Source organism: Leptinotarsa decemlineata, unplaced genomic scaffold (assembly GCF_025532065.1).
Source record: "Leptinotarsa decemlineata unplaced genomic scaffold, Ldec_3_MD MMD2_tig00026374_RagTag_RagTag, whole genome shotgun sequence".
NCBI lineage: Eukaryota > Metazoa > Arthropoda > Insecta > Coleoptera > Chrysomelidae > Leptinotarsa > Leptinotarsa decemlineata.
The window spans coordinates 3,714,806-3,730,416 of NW_027412710.1; the positions used below are offsets into that span (position 1 = coordinate 3,714,806).

Here is a 15,611-nt window from a genome sequence, read left to right on the forward strand (position 1 = left end):
TTTGTCTTTCAGTAAAAACCATTTTCGACATCCACAACAACTTCATAAAATTCACATAGAGCCAAAACAGTAGACCGGTTAGGTCTATAGCCAAATTGCGCATTACACAGTAGCCTATTTGACTCGAAAAATTGGAGTAACCTTTCCTTAAGAATTAGTTCAAATATTTTACCAATTAGTGGAATGATAGAAATTGGTCGATAATTATCTGGAAGGTTAATATCACCCTTTTTATGCAAAGGGGTCACCTTAGATATTTTGAAAGCATCAGAAAATATTCCCTGACACATATACTCATTGAAAAGGTTAGCCAAAGGTGCTGCGATGTCCTTAATTATTAGTTTTATAGCAGTGGCATGCAATCCATAAATGTCAACAGCTTTTGAATTTTTCAAGTTGGTGACAATTCTCAGAATTTCCATATCATCAGTGGGATGCAACCAAAAGGTTGAAGTATTGAGAGGAATTTTCATAATTGAAATTTCAAGATGACTGTGATTGAAGTTTATTATAGTTTTCATCAAATTATCTACACAGTCACTAAAAAAGCTGTAGAATTTTTCATGGTATTGTCTTTGATCAACCGTTTTGTTGAAGTTTTTTTTTGTAAAAGAGATTTGTAAAAGAGAATTTGGCTTTGATTTCTCTAATTCAGTATTCAGTTACTATTTCAGCTCATACTGAATATTTTCCATGTTTCATTTTACATCTCATCGAAGGAACCGATTTTGGAACTCTTTGAGGAGATTGTTGTAATATTTGTACACATACCTAAAACGACATTTTGTTTCAAAGTGACTTTCGCTTCATCTTTTCACAAACGCTTCTGAATATTTGAGGTCATTACTGATTTCTAGACATTACCGTTCAAATTTAAATATCTAAACCGTCTATCATTCAACAAGAAATAATTTTAACCACATTCAAACGAATACGGTCTGTGTTTCAGGTCATTTGGTGAACATTAATTTATTTGCAGAGGGATAATTACAATCTGAGGATTATTGACCATATTGTATTGTTGAGTAGAACGTAAATATCACGAGAGAAATTTCTGTCTCGTCGGGAGCCATCGTTAGGACTGTCATCAACACATTAATGATATTCGGAAGAAAAGGGTTTAGCTTTCTACTTCTCTATCTTCATACAAAAAAATGTGGGAATCTTGTAGAGAAAGGAAGAAGCAAATTATTTCCAAATGAACTCGTTATAAAGAAATACAAAGAAATGAAATTTAAACGTTCAAGCCAGTCTCGAATATGCCTACACAGTAGGTTGAATGGACTGACGCCTATCAGAAAACAACTACTCCCCTGGCTAATACCACGAAGGGCGTTGGATTATATTCGACAGGCGTCAGTTCACAAAGAAGTAACTTTCAGACACAAACTGGAAGAAAAAATTATCTCAAAACAATTACCTTCATAGAAACATCGAATTACGCGAAAAAAAATACAACTTTTATAGGAACATTGTTGTTACGTAATGGAGCATATACGAGGGTGATTCCAGTAGTACCCAGAAGAAAATCAACACCCTGGTATATTCACCACTTGTACATCTGACAAATTTCATTTTCCACAGTGATAATATAATAATATAATAATATATTTATTACATCCTTTAAGATCACAAAAAATGATATAGGATACTTCTTATAGAAAATAAAATATATACATACAAACATAAATATACATACATTTAATTATAAATATAAGTGTAAATGCAACGATAAAGATAATACATACACATAAGTATAAATGAACGCAAATAAACGTACATACATATAGGTATAGATAAACTAGTTGACAAATAGAACTTAACATAGCATCTAATTAGTCCTCACATTGACTCAAATATTCTGCAATACTATAAAAGCAACCACTAATCAGAAACTTTATAAATTTGGCTTTGAAGATAATATCGCTTTTTTCACTTCTAATTATGAGAGGTAGATTATTAAAAAAATTTGCACCAGCTAAAGATGGGCAGTTTTCAAAAAACGAGGTTGAATGTTGTCGAAGTCTTATCAAATCACCATGTCTCGTTGGGTACGAATGCATTTCAGAATTTCGGTGATGATCATGTATGTATTTCTTAAAAAATAGTTTGCACTTGTAGATATATATACATGGTACACACATAATTCCATTTTCAATAAAATATGTTTTACATGACTCCCGTAGTCTAATTTGAATATTAAGCGCATAACTCTTTTCTGGAAAACAAATATTTTATGTAGCTTGGTGGAGCAACCCCATACAGCTATATTATAGGAAATGTGGGAATATACCAGGGCAAAATAAACATTGAGCAGCTGTTTTCTGTTAAATAATGATTTTAACTGTCTAATAGCAAAGTAACCCGAATTAACCTTTTTACTCACTTGTGCTATACTTGATTCCCATGCCATATTACTATATATCAAGGTACCAAGAAATTTGGTTTTATCTGATGACTCAATGTTCTCATTTCCTACCCTAACAACAAATTCTTCAATTTTTCTGGTTGTTCTAGAGTAAAATTGCATCAATACTGTTTTACTTGAATTAACTACTAATGAATTCTTCTTGCACCAATTCGTGAATTCAAATGACAATAAGTTCAGTTTATCTTGAAGTCCCTCGGGACTTTCAGCATTAGTTGCTAGAGTTGTATCATCCGCATATAAGACAATACAATTCGTGCTAACATAGTCTGGCATGTCATTAATGTGAAGTAAAAAAATTAGAGGTCCCAAAATAGATCCTTGAGGAACTCCTAAATCCATGCCATACGATTGAGAATGACAATGACATGTATTTTCTTAGATTTAGGTAGGACTTAAGCCACCATAGAAAATTACCTCTGAAGCCAAGTGAATATAGTTTACTGCAAATAATAGCTGGATCAATAATGTCAAAAGCTTTCGATAAATTAAAGAAAAGGGCACAACATACTTTCGTTTATCAAGTGAATCATAGACATACTTGAAAAAAGTGTAAAATGCACTTTCCGTTGACCTACCTGGGCAGTAACCAAGTTGAAATTCGGAAATAAATCCAAATCTATCTGGAAAAGCCAGCATTTTATTAAAGATACACCTTTCGAAAATTTTACACAATACTGTTGGGACTGTTACAGGCCTGTAGTTCTCAATCATAGTTGGATCCCCTTTTTTAAAAATCGGCGTAACCGTTCCAATTTTCAATTTGTGAGAAAATATTCCAGTTTCTATTGAAATATTTATCATGTATGCTAGAGGTTCACAAATGCAGTTCATGATATATGATATATATATGCCCAGATGGATTCAAAAGAGCGATAGTTACATCGATTTTTCAAAAGGGTGATAGAAAACGTATTTCTAACTACAGGCCCATTTCATTAATTACGAATTTTGCAAAAATTTTCGAATGAACCCTCAAAAACCGACTGACAGAATTTATGAATAAAAATAATATACTATCTAAAGGGCAATTCGGATTAAAAGAAGGCATATCTACCAATGAAGCAATATCAGCACTAACTAAAAATATTCATTCCAACTTAGATGACAGTATGCCCACTATCTGTATGTTTCTTGATTTGGCCAAGGCTTTTGACACTGTGAACCACCTGCAATTGTTGGGAGTTTTGGAAGATGTGGGAGTTCGTGGAAGGTCACCAGAACTATTGGGAAGTTATTCATCTCATCGCGTGCAGGCAGTTAAAATTGATAAATATATCAACGCGGAAAAAGTCATTCAATATGAAGTAACGCACGGATCAGTGTTGGGGCCGTTGCTGTTCTGTTTACATAAATGGCCTATCAACAATAAATTCATCGAGAAAAATATACAGTTTCGCTGATGATACAGCAATCTTATACTCTGCAAACTCGTGGGAGAAAGTGAAGCAAAAATGTGAAAATGATATACAGGGTGTTTCAAATTCGATCCTCACCATTGGGATCTCGGAAACTATGAGAGATACGAACATGGTTAAATTGGGGCAAAGTTGCGCATTTACCTCACTAACAATATTGTCGTTGAGGAAGTTCTGAAATTGCGAGCATATCCGGAGATATCCGGAAAAAAAAAGAAATTTCGGAAAATGGCTTTTATTTTTCTCTGGGTTTATTTTTCGAATGATTCGAAAATAAATTGCGCTTCCACGTGGCCACTTTTTCCCTGCTTCATAGGGGTTTCGAATTTGCTATCCGACGTTGCGTCTTCCAACCACCATCATCAACTTCATTTTTTCTCATAGGCGCTACATTGGATTCTATCTGTTTTGAATAGAACCAGATTTTATCTTCTCAATGATGTATCATAACCTATCATTCTTTCTCGATGAATTGGAGATATTGAAAAAAATCAATTCTTATCATAATAGGCTTTGACTTTGATGTTTTTAAATTTGCCTTTCAATTTGTTACACTAAATAATATTTTGTTATGGTACAAGTCATTGAATTTTTGGCGAAAAATGGCTTTCACAAATGAATAAAAAAGAGATATGCTGTGTTGAAGGTCCTCAATATTTTGATATCACCTCTGACCATAAACTTTATTTGTCAGTGTACTGCATAAGAATGTATCCATAACACTCAAGTCTGGAGACCTTGCTGGCCACCTCACTGGCCCATTATTCCCTATCCATTTATCATCAAACATTTCAGTCATGGGCAGGGGGCAAAATAGGCTCAAAATTCCTTCAGATTCATGATCAGGACTACCAACTTACTACGAATACACTTTTTTCCTGAAAAAAATTCAGTCCTGAAAAATCCGAATTTGACTCACTTCTTATGGAAACACCCCCGTATCTTCCGTAATATTCGAGGTGGAACGATGAAGCTCTCAGGACTGATGGAAATGCTCAAAATGCACCTACCACCTGAATGGGGTTGGCCAAAGTGATATACACTATCCGCCACTCGCGATGGAACACCCCATTTTTACGGTAAAACATATTAGGGGGACAGTGTATATTACTTTGGCCAACCCCATTCAGGTGGTAGGTGCATTTTGAGCATTTCCATCAGTCCAGAGAGTTTCATCGTTCTACCTCGAATATTACGGAAGATACGGGGGTGTTTCCATGAGAAGTGAGACACAGTGTGAAGAGTACTAGTATCTCATATACACCTTAGGCGCCTCCCTCATATTACTATAATAATATTTCAATTCGAAATTGACTCCAATTGATAATTCACTCTGTATGTATGTCCATAATAACTATCAGTATGATTTATTGAGGAGATTCAACTCTTTCGTAACATGAAGTCATAATTTTATGAATACATAGAGTTCTTCATCTTGTAATGTTGTCTCATTCCGATGTTTCGGAATGATGCACCATTGTACAACATTAGATAATATATCAACAATTGTTGTCTCCTAAAAATATACCACTTTCCATTCAATGATTCTACTAATAAGGTTATGATATAACTAATAATGAATTTACTAATAACAATAAATCCAAATCAGGAAGTTTTAGTGATGGATGGCAAATGAAAACATCATTGAATATGATCATCACAACGGCATACTGAACACAGTTTTGAATAAAACTTTTAATTGTTCTTCATTGTTACTGAAAATGGAAACAGTAAAAAATAGTATATTATATACCTAGGGCGAGAAGTGAGCTATTATTTACCGAGCATTTTATATATATATATGCTGAACTGTTTTTCCGGGTATTTGATCCGTGTATGTGATATTATCTCTAATCTCTAATTTCACCACGGTGAAATTAGAGATGAATTAAAACAGTTCATCATATTCCTATCCGTGAAAACTATATATATATATATATATATATATATATATATATATATATATATATATATATATATATATATATATATATATATATATATATATATATATATATAAATATTCATATATATATATATATATATATATATATATAAATATTCATATATATATATATATATATATATATATATATATATATATATATATATATAAAATATTCATATATATATATATATATATATATATATATAAATATTCATATATATATATATATATATATATATATATATATATATATATATATATATATAACCGCGGACACGTGTTTCTGGCTATTGGCCTCATCAGCGCGGTGCAGCCAATTGCAAAACATCACACGTGCACGGTGTCACCAACAGGACCTAACCGCACATTTGTGGTTTCAATTAGAAGACCTAGAATTCCCAGGCATCATCTAACATCACCACGTAGGCAGCTATAGCTACCTGCGTGACTTCCGGGTCCAGGATATAAATACAGAGATATAAATATTAACGAGTGTGTATGATATAAATCAAAAGGAGGAAATTCGTGGACAGAACACTCAAAAAATAGGGACAAACCGTTAATATTTATATCTCTGTATTTATATCCTGGACCCGGAAGTCACGCAGGTAGCTATAGCTGCCTACGTGGTGATGTTAGATGATGCCTGGGAATTCTAGGTCTTCTAATTGAAACCACAAATATGCGGTTAGCTCCTGTTGGTGACACCGTGCATGTGTGATGTTTTTCATTTTTGGTAACTAGTTGTTGTCCATCTTTGCAATTGACTGCACTGCGCTGATGAGGCCAATAGCCAGAAACACGTGTCCGCGGTTTGCCTCCATATTTTTTGAGTGTTCTGTCCACGAATTTCCTCCTTTTGTGCGCTCGCCGATAATTAATAGAAGATATAAAGCTTCAAATCCTTTTTGTAGAATTTAATATTGAAATACTCAAAATAAATGAAAATTAGTTGCATCAATCGAAGTGAATTGAAATATCGAGTAGAGTGGAGCGTGTTTCTAATCAGACTAACTTTTTTTATGTAAAAATTTGGCATGTGTCAAATTTTGATATGAATCTAGGAAATATCTCATTGCATTTTTGATATATTTCAATGTTCCACTTCTCTCATCGCTTCTGTATGTTCAGAACTTAGAATTCCTCAATTCTGCATTATAGTGAGAAAAACATTTCCTTGTTTATATGATAACCCAAGGCAGCTATGAATTGTTGCATGTCAAATTGAAACGGTACAGTTTCCATGTTGAATACGCGATGTCAATGATAATGACAACCAAACACGTACAATGATTATTATTGCTGTCAGTTTGCCAAATGCGGTTTTAATTCAACTTTATATGTCGTTTTGTGTACCCCGCCTGGAGTTAGAGTGGTGGCAGCTAGTACAAGTTGTGATTTATTGCCAGAAAAATCAAAGAGACTGTATATGAATGCATATAACCAAATGAAAACATGTTGTGAAGAAAAGAAAGTTGCTAAAGTAACAGAAAATGTTTTATTAGCGTATTTCAAAGAGAAGTCTGAAGGCAAAAAGGTATCGACATCATGGGCAAATTATTCTATGCTAAAATCGACACTTGCAATTAAAAAAAATATTGACATTTCAAAGTTTTTCAAGCTTGTAGCATTTTTAAAACTAAAAAACAGTAATTATACCCCCAAGAAATCAAAAGTATTTACAAAGGAAGAAATTGACAAATTTATAGTTGAAGCTCCTGATGACGAATATTTATCAAAAAAGGTATACTTTTTTTGAGCCACAATGGGTTAATGTTATTGAAAAATACTTAGCTAATAGGCCAACTGACATTACAAAACTATTTATTTTATACCGTAAAGGTAAACATATTAAACAAAATATTGAGCACAATACTATTAGTAAAGTACTATATGTCGTGGCTAATTATTTCAAATTAGAAAATCCTGAGTGTTATACTGGTCATTCTCTGAGACGTAGCTCGGCAACACTTCTCGCAGAAAACGGAGAAGACTTACTAAGCCTGAAACGGCACGGTGGGTGGAAGTCGACTGCAGTGGCTGAAGGATATATTGAGGAATCAATAGCTGATGAGAAGAGAATCGCCGAATTAGTGCAAAAATGTAATTTACCCAATGAAGCTTCAAATATAACTTCTTCTGCAAGTCAAGATGCTGTCTTAGAAAACGTCCATGTTGAAGATAATTTAGTGGAAAAAGGTAATAAATGCGTTCAAAATACGAGGATTGTTTGTAACAAAGAAGTGGATTTACCTGGTCCATGTGGTTGCTTTTTCAATTTCCTGGGGATCCAGAACTTCAATACTCCGCACTATTCGCCGTCCCAATTCTTCTTTGGTAGGCACTGGATAACTGTATACCCTTTCTCATTTTTTATCTCGAAAACAGATAGAGATAGGTATAGGACATTATTAACAAAAAAGTATTAAAATACCAGAGCGATTCCAAAAATGTATTAATATACGGGGTGTTCCATTTAAAAAATATAATTGCTAGGACTTGTTGATAGAAGTGGCAACGCCGCAATGCTGAAAATATTTTAGATCGATAGAACAGGTAATGGAATGTGAGAGGTGAAATTTTCAGAAAAATCATGCTTTGCGTTTTCCAGAAACGTCTAACCTACCATCGACCGTGCGTCACGCTGTATAGCTGAAAATTGTTTCATATAAACATATATTGTAAAATAATAGATAAGGCAAAATTGTAAAATGAATTTAGGTTGGTATACCTGTATGGGTGGTACGCCTGAATGGTTTACCTGGATGGGATACCTACATAGCATAAATAGGACTAGCTCGCTTTAGTTTCTAGTTTTAATCTTCCTCTTTGAAGATGATCACTTGGTGATCGAAACACGTGTCGAGGTGTTGAAAATAACGATTTGGTGTTTGGGAAAAACCTCCAGTAAGATTCATTACTAAACCAAAGGTTCCAAACAGTGCATCATAAGTAAATAGCATGGTAAATTGTTGGCATTTCCTTATTCTAATTTTTTTCATTTTATATAATTTAACATTTTTCTTTTATATAATATTTTATACGCTTTTATTTTGTCCATGGAGTCGTTTTTCTACTTATTATACTTTATATTTGAAACCTTGGACTTTTATTTTCTCTTGTACTGAAGTTAAGAGAACAAAAAACAGATTGGAGACTTTTTGTCAATCTATCGAGAAGAGAATAGTGAATAGAAAGCATTCTAATTAGGAATAAAAATTCAGTTCTGGAACCACATAATGTAAGAGAATATAAGTAGGTATACCAAATGATCAGATTTCAAAAAGACCGGCCTTTGTGCGTTCGGCACGAACCCTACAGCTTTTTCGGAATTGCCAACATTCAAATTTTGATGTGGAGAAATATACATCTGGTGACAGCGCTGCTAAAATTAATTTCAGAAAATAAATAAATGAGAAAGGAGCATTATGGCGTACTAGATTCGGGAAGAAAGGTTTCAAACCCAATCTTTTGGAATGCTTGGAAACTAATAGATTTGAGAACTCGGATAATTCACTAAACGACCAAATATAATTGAATTATTTCCCTCTGTTAAATCTGTTTTTTCATGAGTTGGTGAAGATTCTCTTATGATGATTAAATTTATTATATAATAAACTATGGTTTGAGCTCTAATGACGGATTCAGTAAAGTCCGAAACGTTAGCAAAAACTGAATTGTCCATCAACAAATAATTTTAATCCCTTTCTCAACCAATGAGCATTTTTATCACCAAATCTCGCGAACATATTATTTTCTTTAAGAATATTTCTGTGAGTCTTGATGAGGGCTTGTTTTGGCGTATTTTTACAATTATAACCAGAAGTAATTGATTTCAAATATTTTCAACTCAACTCGACTATCAGTTATACCGGAAAATGTGAAAGATTCATATTTGAAATGAAACACCCTGTATTTTTTATGGTTTTGGGATTCTGAGGTGAGTTGTTTTTGAGGTGAGTTGTATTCGATATATTTGTTCACACAATTGATTGCGTACATAATTCAACAATTGTTGTTAATTTTTGAAATAACCGAAAGTGAAGGTCAGAAACTATTTTGAATATATGTGATGAAACTGACCGATGATAATTGATAGTGATCTACGGTAACGAATAAATGTAACCACTATATTGTAAAACTTCCACTAAAAATATTACTGCAACACCATTTTCACTGCACTATAGCTTTTTAAGGCTACTTTTTAATAAAAGCAAAACATTCAAATTACCTTTGATGAACCTCCACACTCCAAAATTGTACTCACTCATGAAACTGCACAAAGTTATTCGGTCAGAACAATAGTTTCCTTTGAAACTATCAGATAGATTTATCAGCACTAATATCCTTCAATGTAGAGAATCTATTTTCCAGCATACCTCCTGTTGATACTATTACTTTGGTTATAGAATTATTACATAAAAATCGAGTGAACCCAGTTATAAAAAATAAATCATTGTCCTTCTGTCGTTAGGTCTCAAAGAAAATTATTTTCAATTCATCAGCAATATTTATTCCTCTTCAAGAGGTTTATTTATGGAAAATATGTATTTCTTAGGAACATCAACAGAAATTATGATGTAGAATTATGAAGTAGAAGCAGACGATTCAAACTTAATCAATTTCTTTGACTTGATAATTAGTAGATTGAACGACAAACACGATCTTTCAATTTATCACAAACTTTCTTATTTTTTTAGGATAAAACACAAGCACTACAGAAAAATCGATTCACATTAAATTTGAATCGCTGGAGAACCTCAAAACGATGAGCAGACACAATCCGTCGTGTATTTCTGATATGTACCGCTCTTGGTGGAATCAAATGTGTCAAGTCACACTTTGAACACTTTCCGTGACAAGTGATGTTCGCGTCTCCAATCAAGCGGATGGATTTTTTTTGGGTGGCATCCAGCAGCTTCAGGGTATGTTTGGGGGCGGAGCTCCATACATGAGGACAATACTCCAAAGAAGGTCTCATCTGAGCTTTATAAAGCATCAAAAGTTGCTGAGGTGTGTACAGTTTTCTGGTTCGAAATAGTGTTCCAAACTTTTAAGAAGCAGCCTTTGCAATTTCAGCGACATGATTGTGCCAAGACATATTGGTATCCATTTTATCCCCCAACAAACTTATCGAAGCAGAAAGCGGAATTGTCTGTCCTGACATTATTATGTTCGGTTCGGAGATATTCATCTTTTTGGAAAAAATCGATGGCTGGGTTTTTGTGGCATTGAATTGAACCTGATAACTTTCACCCCAATTCAAAATTACTTCTAGATCCTCATTAAGATATGCAACCTCCTGCTGCCGATGGATGTGCTTCCGCAGCCGATGTCCCGGAATCCAAATGTAATGACGAGACAAGTGTGCTGTCGTCAGCAGAGCAATAAACTGGATTCTTGGTTTTTTTCAATAGGTCGTTGATATACGATAAAAGGAGGGGTTGGAGACAATATGGATCCCTGGGGAACACCAGCCTTGATGGTGAAAATTTTTGAGAGATATTCATCGACGGCCACTTGCAGGAAACGTTTTTTCAGGAAGCTGAAGAGCCATACACAAACATGCTCGGGTAAGCCATAGCACCGAAGTTTGGCCAGCAAATCCTCATGCCACACACGATCAAAGGCCTCAGAAATATCAGACGCAAAAGCTCTTGATTCTCCATGTTTCTCGATTGCGTTATTCCAAATATGGGTGACATACAATGAATGTTACAATGTTTCGGATGATCGCTCAAGATAATGAAGCCTTCCAACTATTTGAGGATATGATGATTTTGATATCACTGATGTCAAAGCAACTGATCTGATCTATAGTTATTTGGAAGAGTATTCTTGCCCTTTTTGGGAATGATACCACAAAAACCACGACATGTGTTTCACTAGGCAATATCTCCTTCAAGCGAGAGATAGCTATTGTATAGCAGAATACATGTCGCTGTTTCATCAAAACTCTCACAGTATAATGAATTGTTTCAGCCAGTTTTTCGAAATTTTTTGAGAGAAAGATATAAGAGACTCAAGCGACTTTTTTCCACAAACAGGTTACTTTGTGTATATTAAATCAACATTACGATCATATTATATTTACGAAGATTGTCTTTCAAAAACATGAATCAATTCAAGACAAATAACCAAATACACAGTGTAACTCCAGGCATGGTACTGACCTATACAACTCTTTTTCAAAATATAACTTGCCCCAAGCGCTGAAGTTGTGTCAAAGTGAAAAGAATTATGAGACTTGTTCAAAAATATCTCCTAGATTACACATTTTAAACTGTAGACGATTTTATGGATTATAATGAATCTCAAATGTAATGAGCAGTATCTTGTCATTATGACTAGGCTACAGAAAGCACTCTCAAATGGCGAGGGAAAATGGCGACAAAGCCGCCAACCTCCAAGAAAGTGCTGAGATTCTTATGGAAACTCACTTTCCAGGTCTTTCCTGGAACGACGAACTGGACGGAAGTACCAACAACACCCTCACAATCTGCTAGTGCAGTAATGGGCAACGACAAGATAAGATGGGCCGTATCGGGCTTTTCCCCCTTCAACTCACCAGGAACTCGCGGTATAAGATAAGCACTACTTCAATGGGGACTGAATATTCTAATGCCGCACCTGGTTGGAATATTCAGAGCCTCTCTAGCTCTGAGGTATATTCCCAGTAAGTGGAGAGAAGTACGAGTAGTATTTATATCCAAACCATGTAGGATGGGCTACACCTTACCAAGCGCATTCGTTCTCCTTAAAAACTATGGAGAGGCTATGCGAGCGGTACATAAGAAATGACGCACTAGTTCACAACCCACTTCATCCAAATCAGCATGCATATACTCCGGGAAGGTCTACTGATTCGGCCTTTCACCATGTGGTTGGCAGAATCGAGAGATGATTGGACAACAAAGAATCCACCCTGGGTATATTCAAAGATATCGAGGGAGCCTTTGATAAAACAGCCTTTCCAACAATTACACAGCAACTACACTCCAGAAATGTACCCCTGGTAGTAGGATACTGCTCTCTAGTAAAGCAATAAGTATCAACATAGAAGACATCACAGTGAGAAGATGTCCACAGGGAGGGGCCTTATTACCCCTTCTCTGGAACATAGTTCTGGATTCCCTGAATAATCATCTCAACAATAATGGATTCTATACAATTGCATATGCAGATGACATAATTGTCTTGCAGACCTGGGTCGAATTCTTCTAAAGGTGCGTTTAAACCAAACAAACAAAGAGGTAGAGCTAGAACAAGAGCATTCTTTCTTGATCTACGAAAGGTACTTTCATTGTTTACATCAAAATATCAACGAGCAAGAATGAGAACCAAGAACTAGAATTCTGTACAATGTTTAGATCGAACGAATGCTCATACCTCATTTGTGTCAATTCTGTGGGTGGTGGTGCTTCACTATGTCCGACTCAGACAGCAATATTATAATTGCAAGTGCTGCATTTATTATACTGTCTCAAACACTCAAGAAGAAAAGAAGGGAGAGACGTTGGTGGGTGACAAATTTAATGCAACGAAGGATAGTGGATAATGTAGGTGAAACATTGACTGATATGCAAGAACAAGAAGAAAGTGGTTACTTCCACAATTTTTGTAGAATGGCGTCAGAGGATTTTAACCATTTATTATCTCTGGTCAGCGACAAAATTCGGAAATCAAATACGAATTTTAGAGACTCGATTCCTGCGTATGACAGGCTAGCAGTGACTTTAAGATTTTTGGCAACTGGAGATTCCTATGAAAACCTGATGTATTTTACTAAAATGTCCAAATCCACAATATGTAATGTTATATCTGAAGTATGTGCTGCGATAAATGAAGCTTTGCATGACTACGCTAAGGTTAGTAAGTAAAGTTATACACATTAATTTTAAGACTTGTATTGAAAAAATAAACAATTTTGTAACTTAAGTACTCAGTAATATTTTCTGAAAACACAAAAAGATATTAGAAAAGAAACGTTACTTAAAATTGTCAAGGTAATACACTAAAGACCCTGTAGTTTGTTCACTTAGGGGATCATCCGGGATGTGTAATTGTTGGCCTGTGTTTATAGTACTTTGTGAACTGTTGTCCAATACTGTAATTTCGTTGGCTTGTGATTGATCTGTTATTACAGAATGCAGTTGTGTGTTTTGTGAACTGTCCGAATATGAAGACATGGGTGTTGATGCTGAACTTGACCTTAACTCAAATTTCCCCAAATCAGCTTCGAACAGTATGTTATTTATATAATGTTCAACTTATGCTTTTGTCTGGTTTGAATATTCACGATGTTTTGAAGTTACATGATTTCCAAAAGCTTGACTCTTGTCCCTTATCTTTCATTCATATGTATCTTTTAAAATACGATAGGCTTCGACTACTCGAGGATCCTCAGGTTTGGATTTTTTTGGTGGTATTGTCGTGTGACCAGATCCCAAGGAAGTTGATGGTTGCGATTGTGTTTTCGTGTTGTCTGCTCCTACTGAACCTGCAGGTTGCGGATGTGTTGTCGAGTCTGATTGTGTACCTCCATTAGGGCCCAGCGCCGTAGCTCCTTGTTCATTTCGCTCATTCTCCTGTTCATGAACATAAAACACAGTTTAGTTTATATATACCCTAGAATCTAAAAAACAGTTTAGTTTTTATGTATACCCTAAAGTAGTTTTTATTAATTTCAGACCCCGTCAACAGAAGATGCATGGCTATCAATTGCTCAGGAATTTAGTGAGAAGTGTAATTTCCCCAACTGTGTCGGTGTTATAGATGGGAAGCACTGCATCATACAATCACCTATTAAGAGCGAAAGCAACTTTTTTAATTATAAATCTACATTTAGTGTGGTATTAATGGCCATTGTAGACGCTAACTATAATTTTATATTCGCCAATGTTGGTTGTCAGGGAAGAATATCAGATGGCGGAGTTTTCAGAAACACCACTTTCTATCAGAAACTACAAAACAGTGAACTGAATTTGCTTAATGATCAAAGCCTTCCAGAAAGACAACAGAATGTGCCATTTGTATTTGTAGCAGATGACGCATTCCCATTGCAAAGACAAATCATGAAGCCATATCCTGGTACTCATGCCAGGGGATCTGGAAAATGAATTTACAATTATCGTTTATCAAGAGCAAGAAGAACAGTAGAAAATGCGTTTGGCATACTTTCAGCAGTTTTTCGTGTATTGCTACTACAATCAGATAAAGCTTCTCTCGTCATTATGACCTGCGTGTACCTACATAACTATTTAATGAAGAGGAAAGCTTCAAGAAAGCTATACAATTCATTTATTTCGATTCATGTCGAAATCAAGTGTTTTCCTTGGTTTATATTTATCCATCAAAAAGTGCATGTTTTTATATGCAAACCATTTGGAATTATAAACGTTGTCGGCACCGCTACCTGATTTCGTAGTCATTGTTTTTTGCCTTTCTCGGCGGTAAGATGCAAGAAGCGAGTCTATCTGTTTCTTTGCTTCTTCAACATTACATTCTAGTAGATTTGCAATTTCCTGTCAAGAATCTTGTTTGCGATTTGTATTTTTATAGTGTTCAAAAGTCGGATCCCACAGACATCTGGAATTTTGGTAGGCTTCTATCTTTAATAGACATTTTTCTTGAGACCAATCCATAATCAAATCGATAGGTATGTATTCAAAACACTAGAACACAAGAACGCTTTGAAGAGACCGCTCCGGGGAGCGAGCAAGTCCGAACACCCAAGAACGCTCTAAGCAACTGGTCGCACGCTCTAGTAAAGTTTACATCAAACGAGCGAGCATTCTTAGAATATTCCATAGAACAA

General features: G+C 34.9%; 1 protein-coding gene across 1 annotated transcript; it reads left to right on the plus strand.

Moving 5' to 3' along the window:
- Positions 1–13,026: 13,026 nt before the first annotated feature.
- Positions 13,027–15,033, plus strand: LOC141486832 (uncharacterized). Its single transcript, XM_074185401.1, has 2 exons — positions 13,027–13,662; positions 14,485–15,033. Exons 1-2 carry the CDS (start codon positions 13,174–13,176, stop codon positions 14,911–14,913), a joined length of 918 nt encoding a protein of 305 aa, XP_074041502.1. The 5' UTR covers positions 13,027–13,173; the 3' UTR covers positions 14,914–15,033.
- Positions 15,034–15,611: the final 578 nt, after the last annotated feature.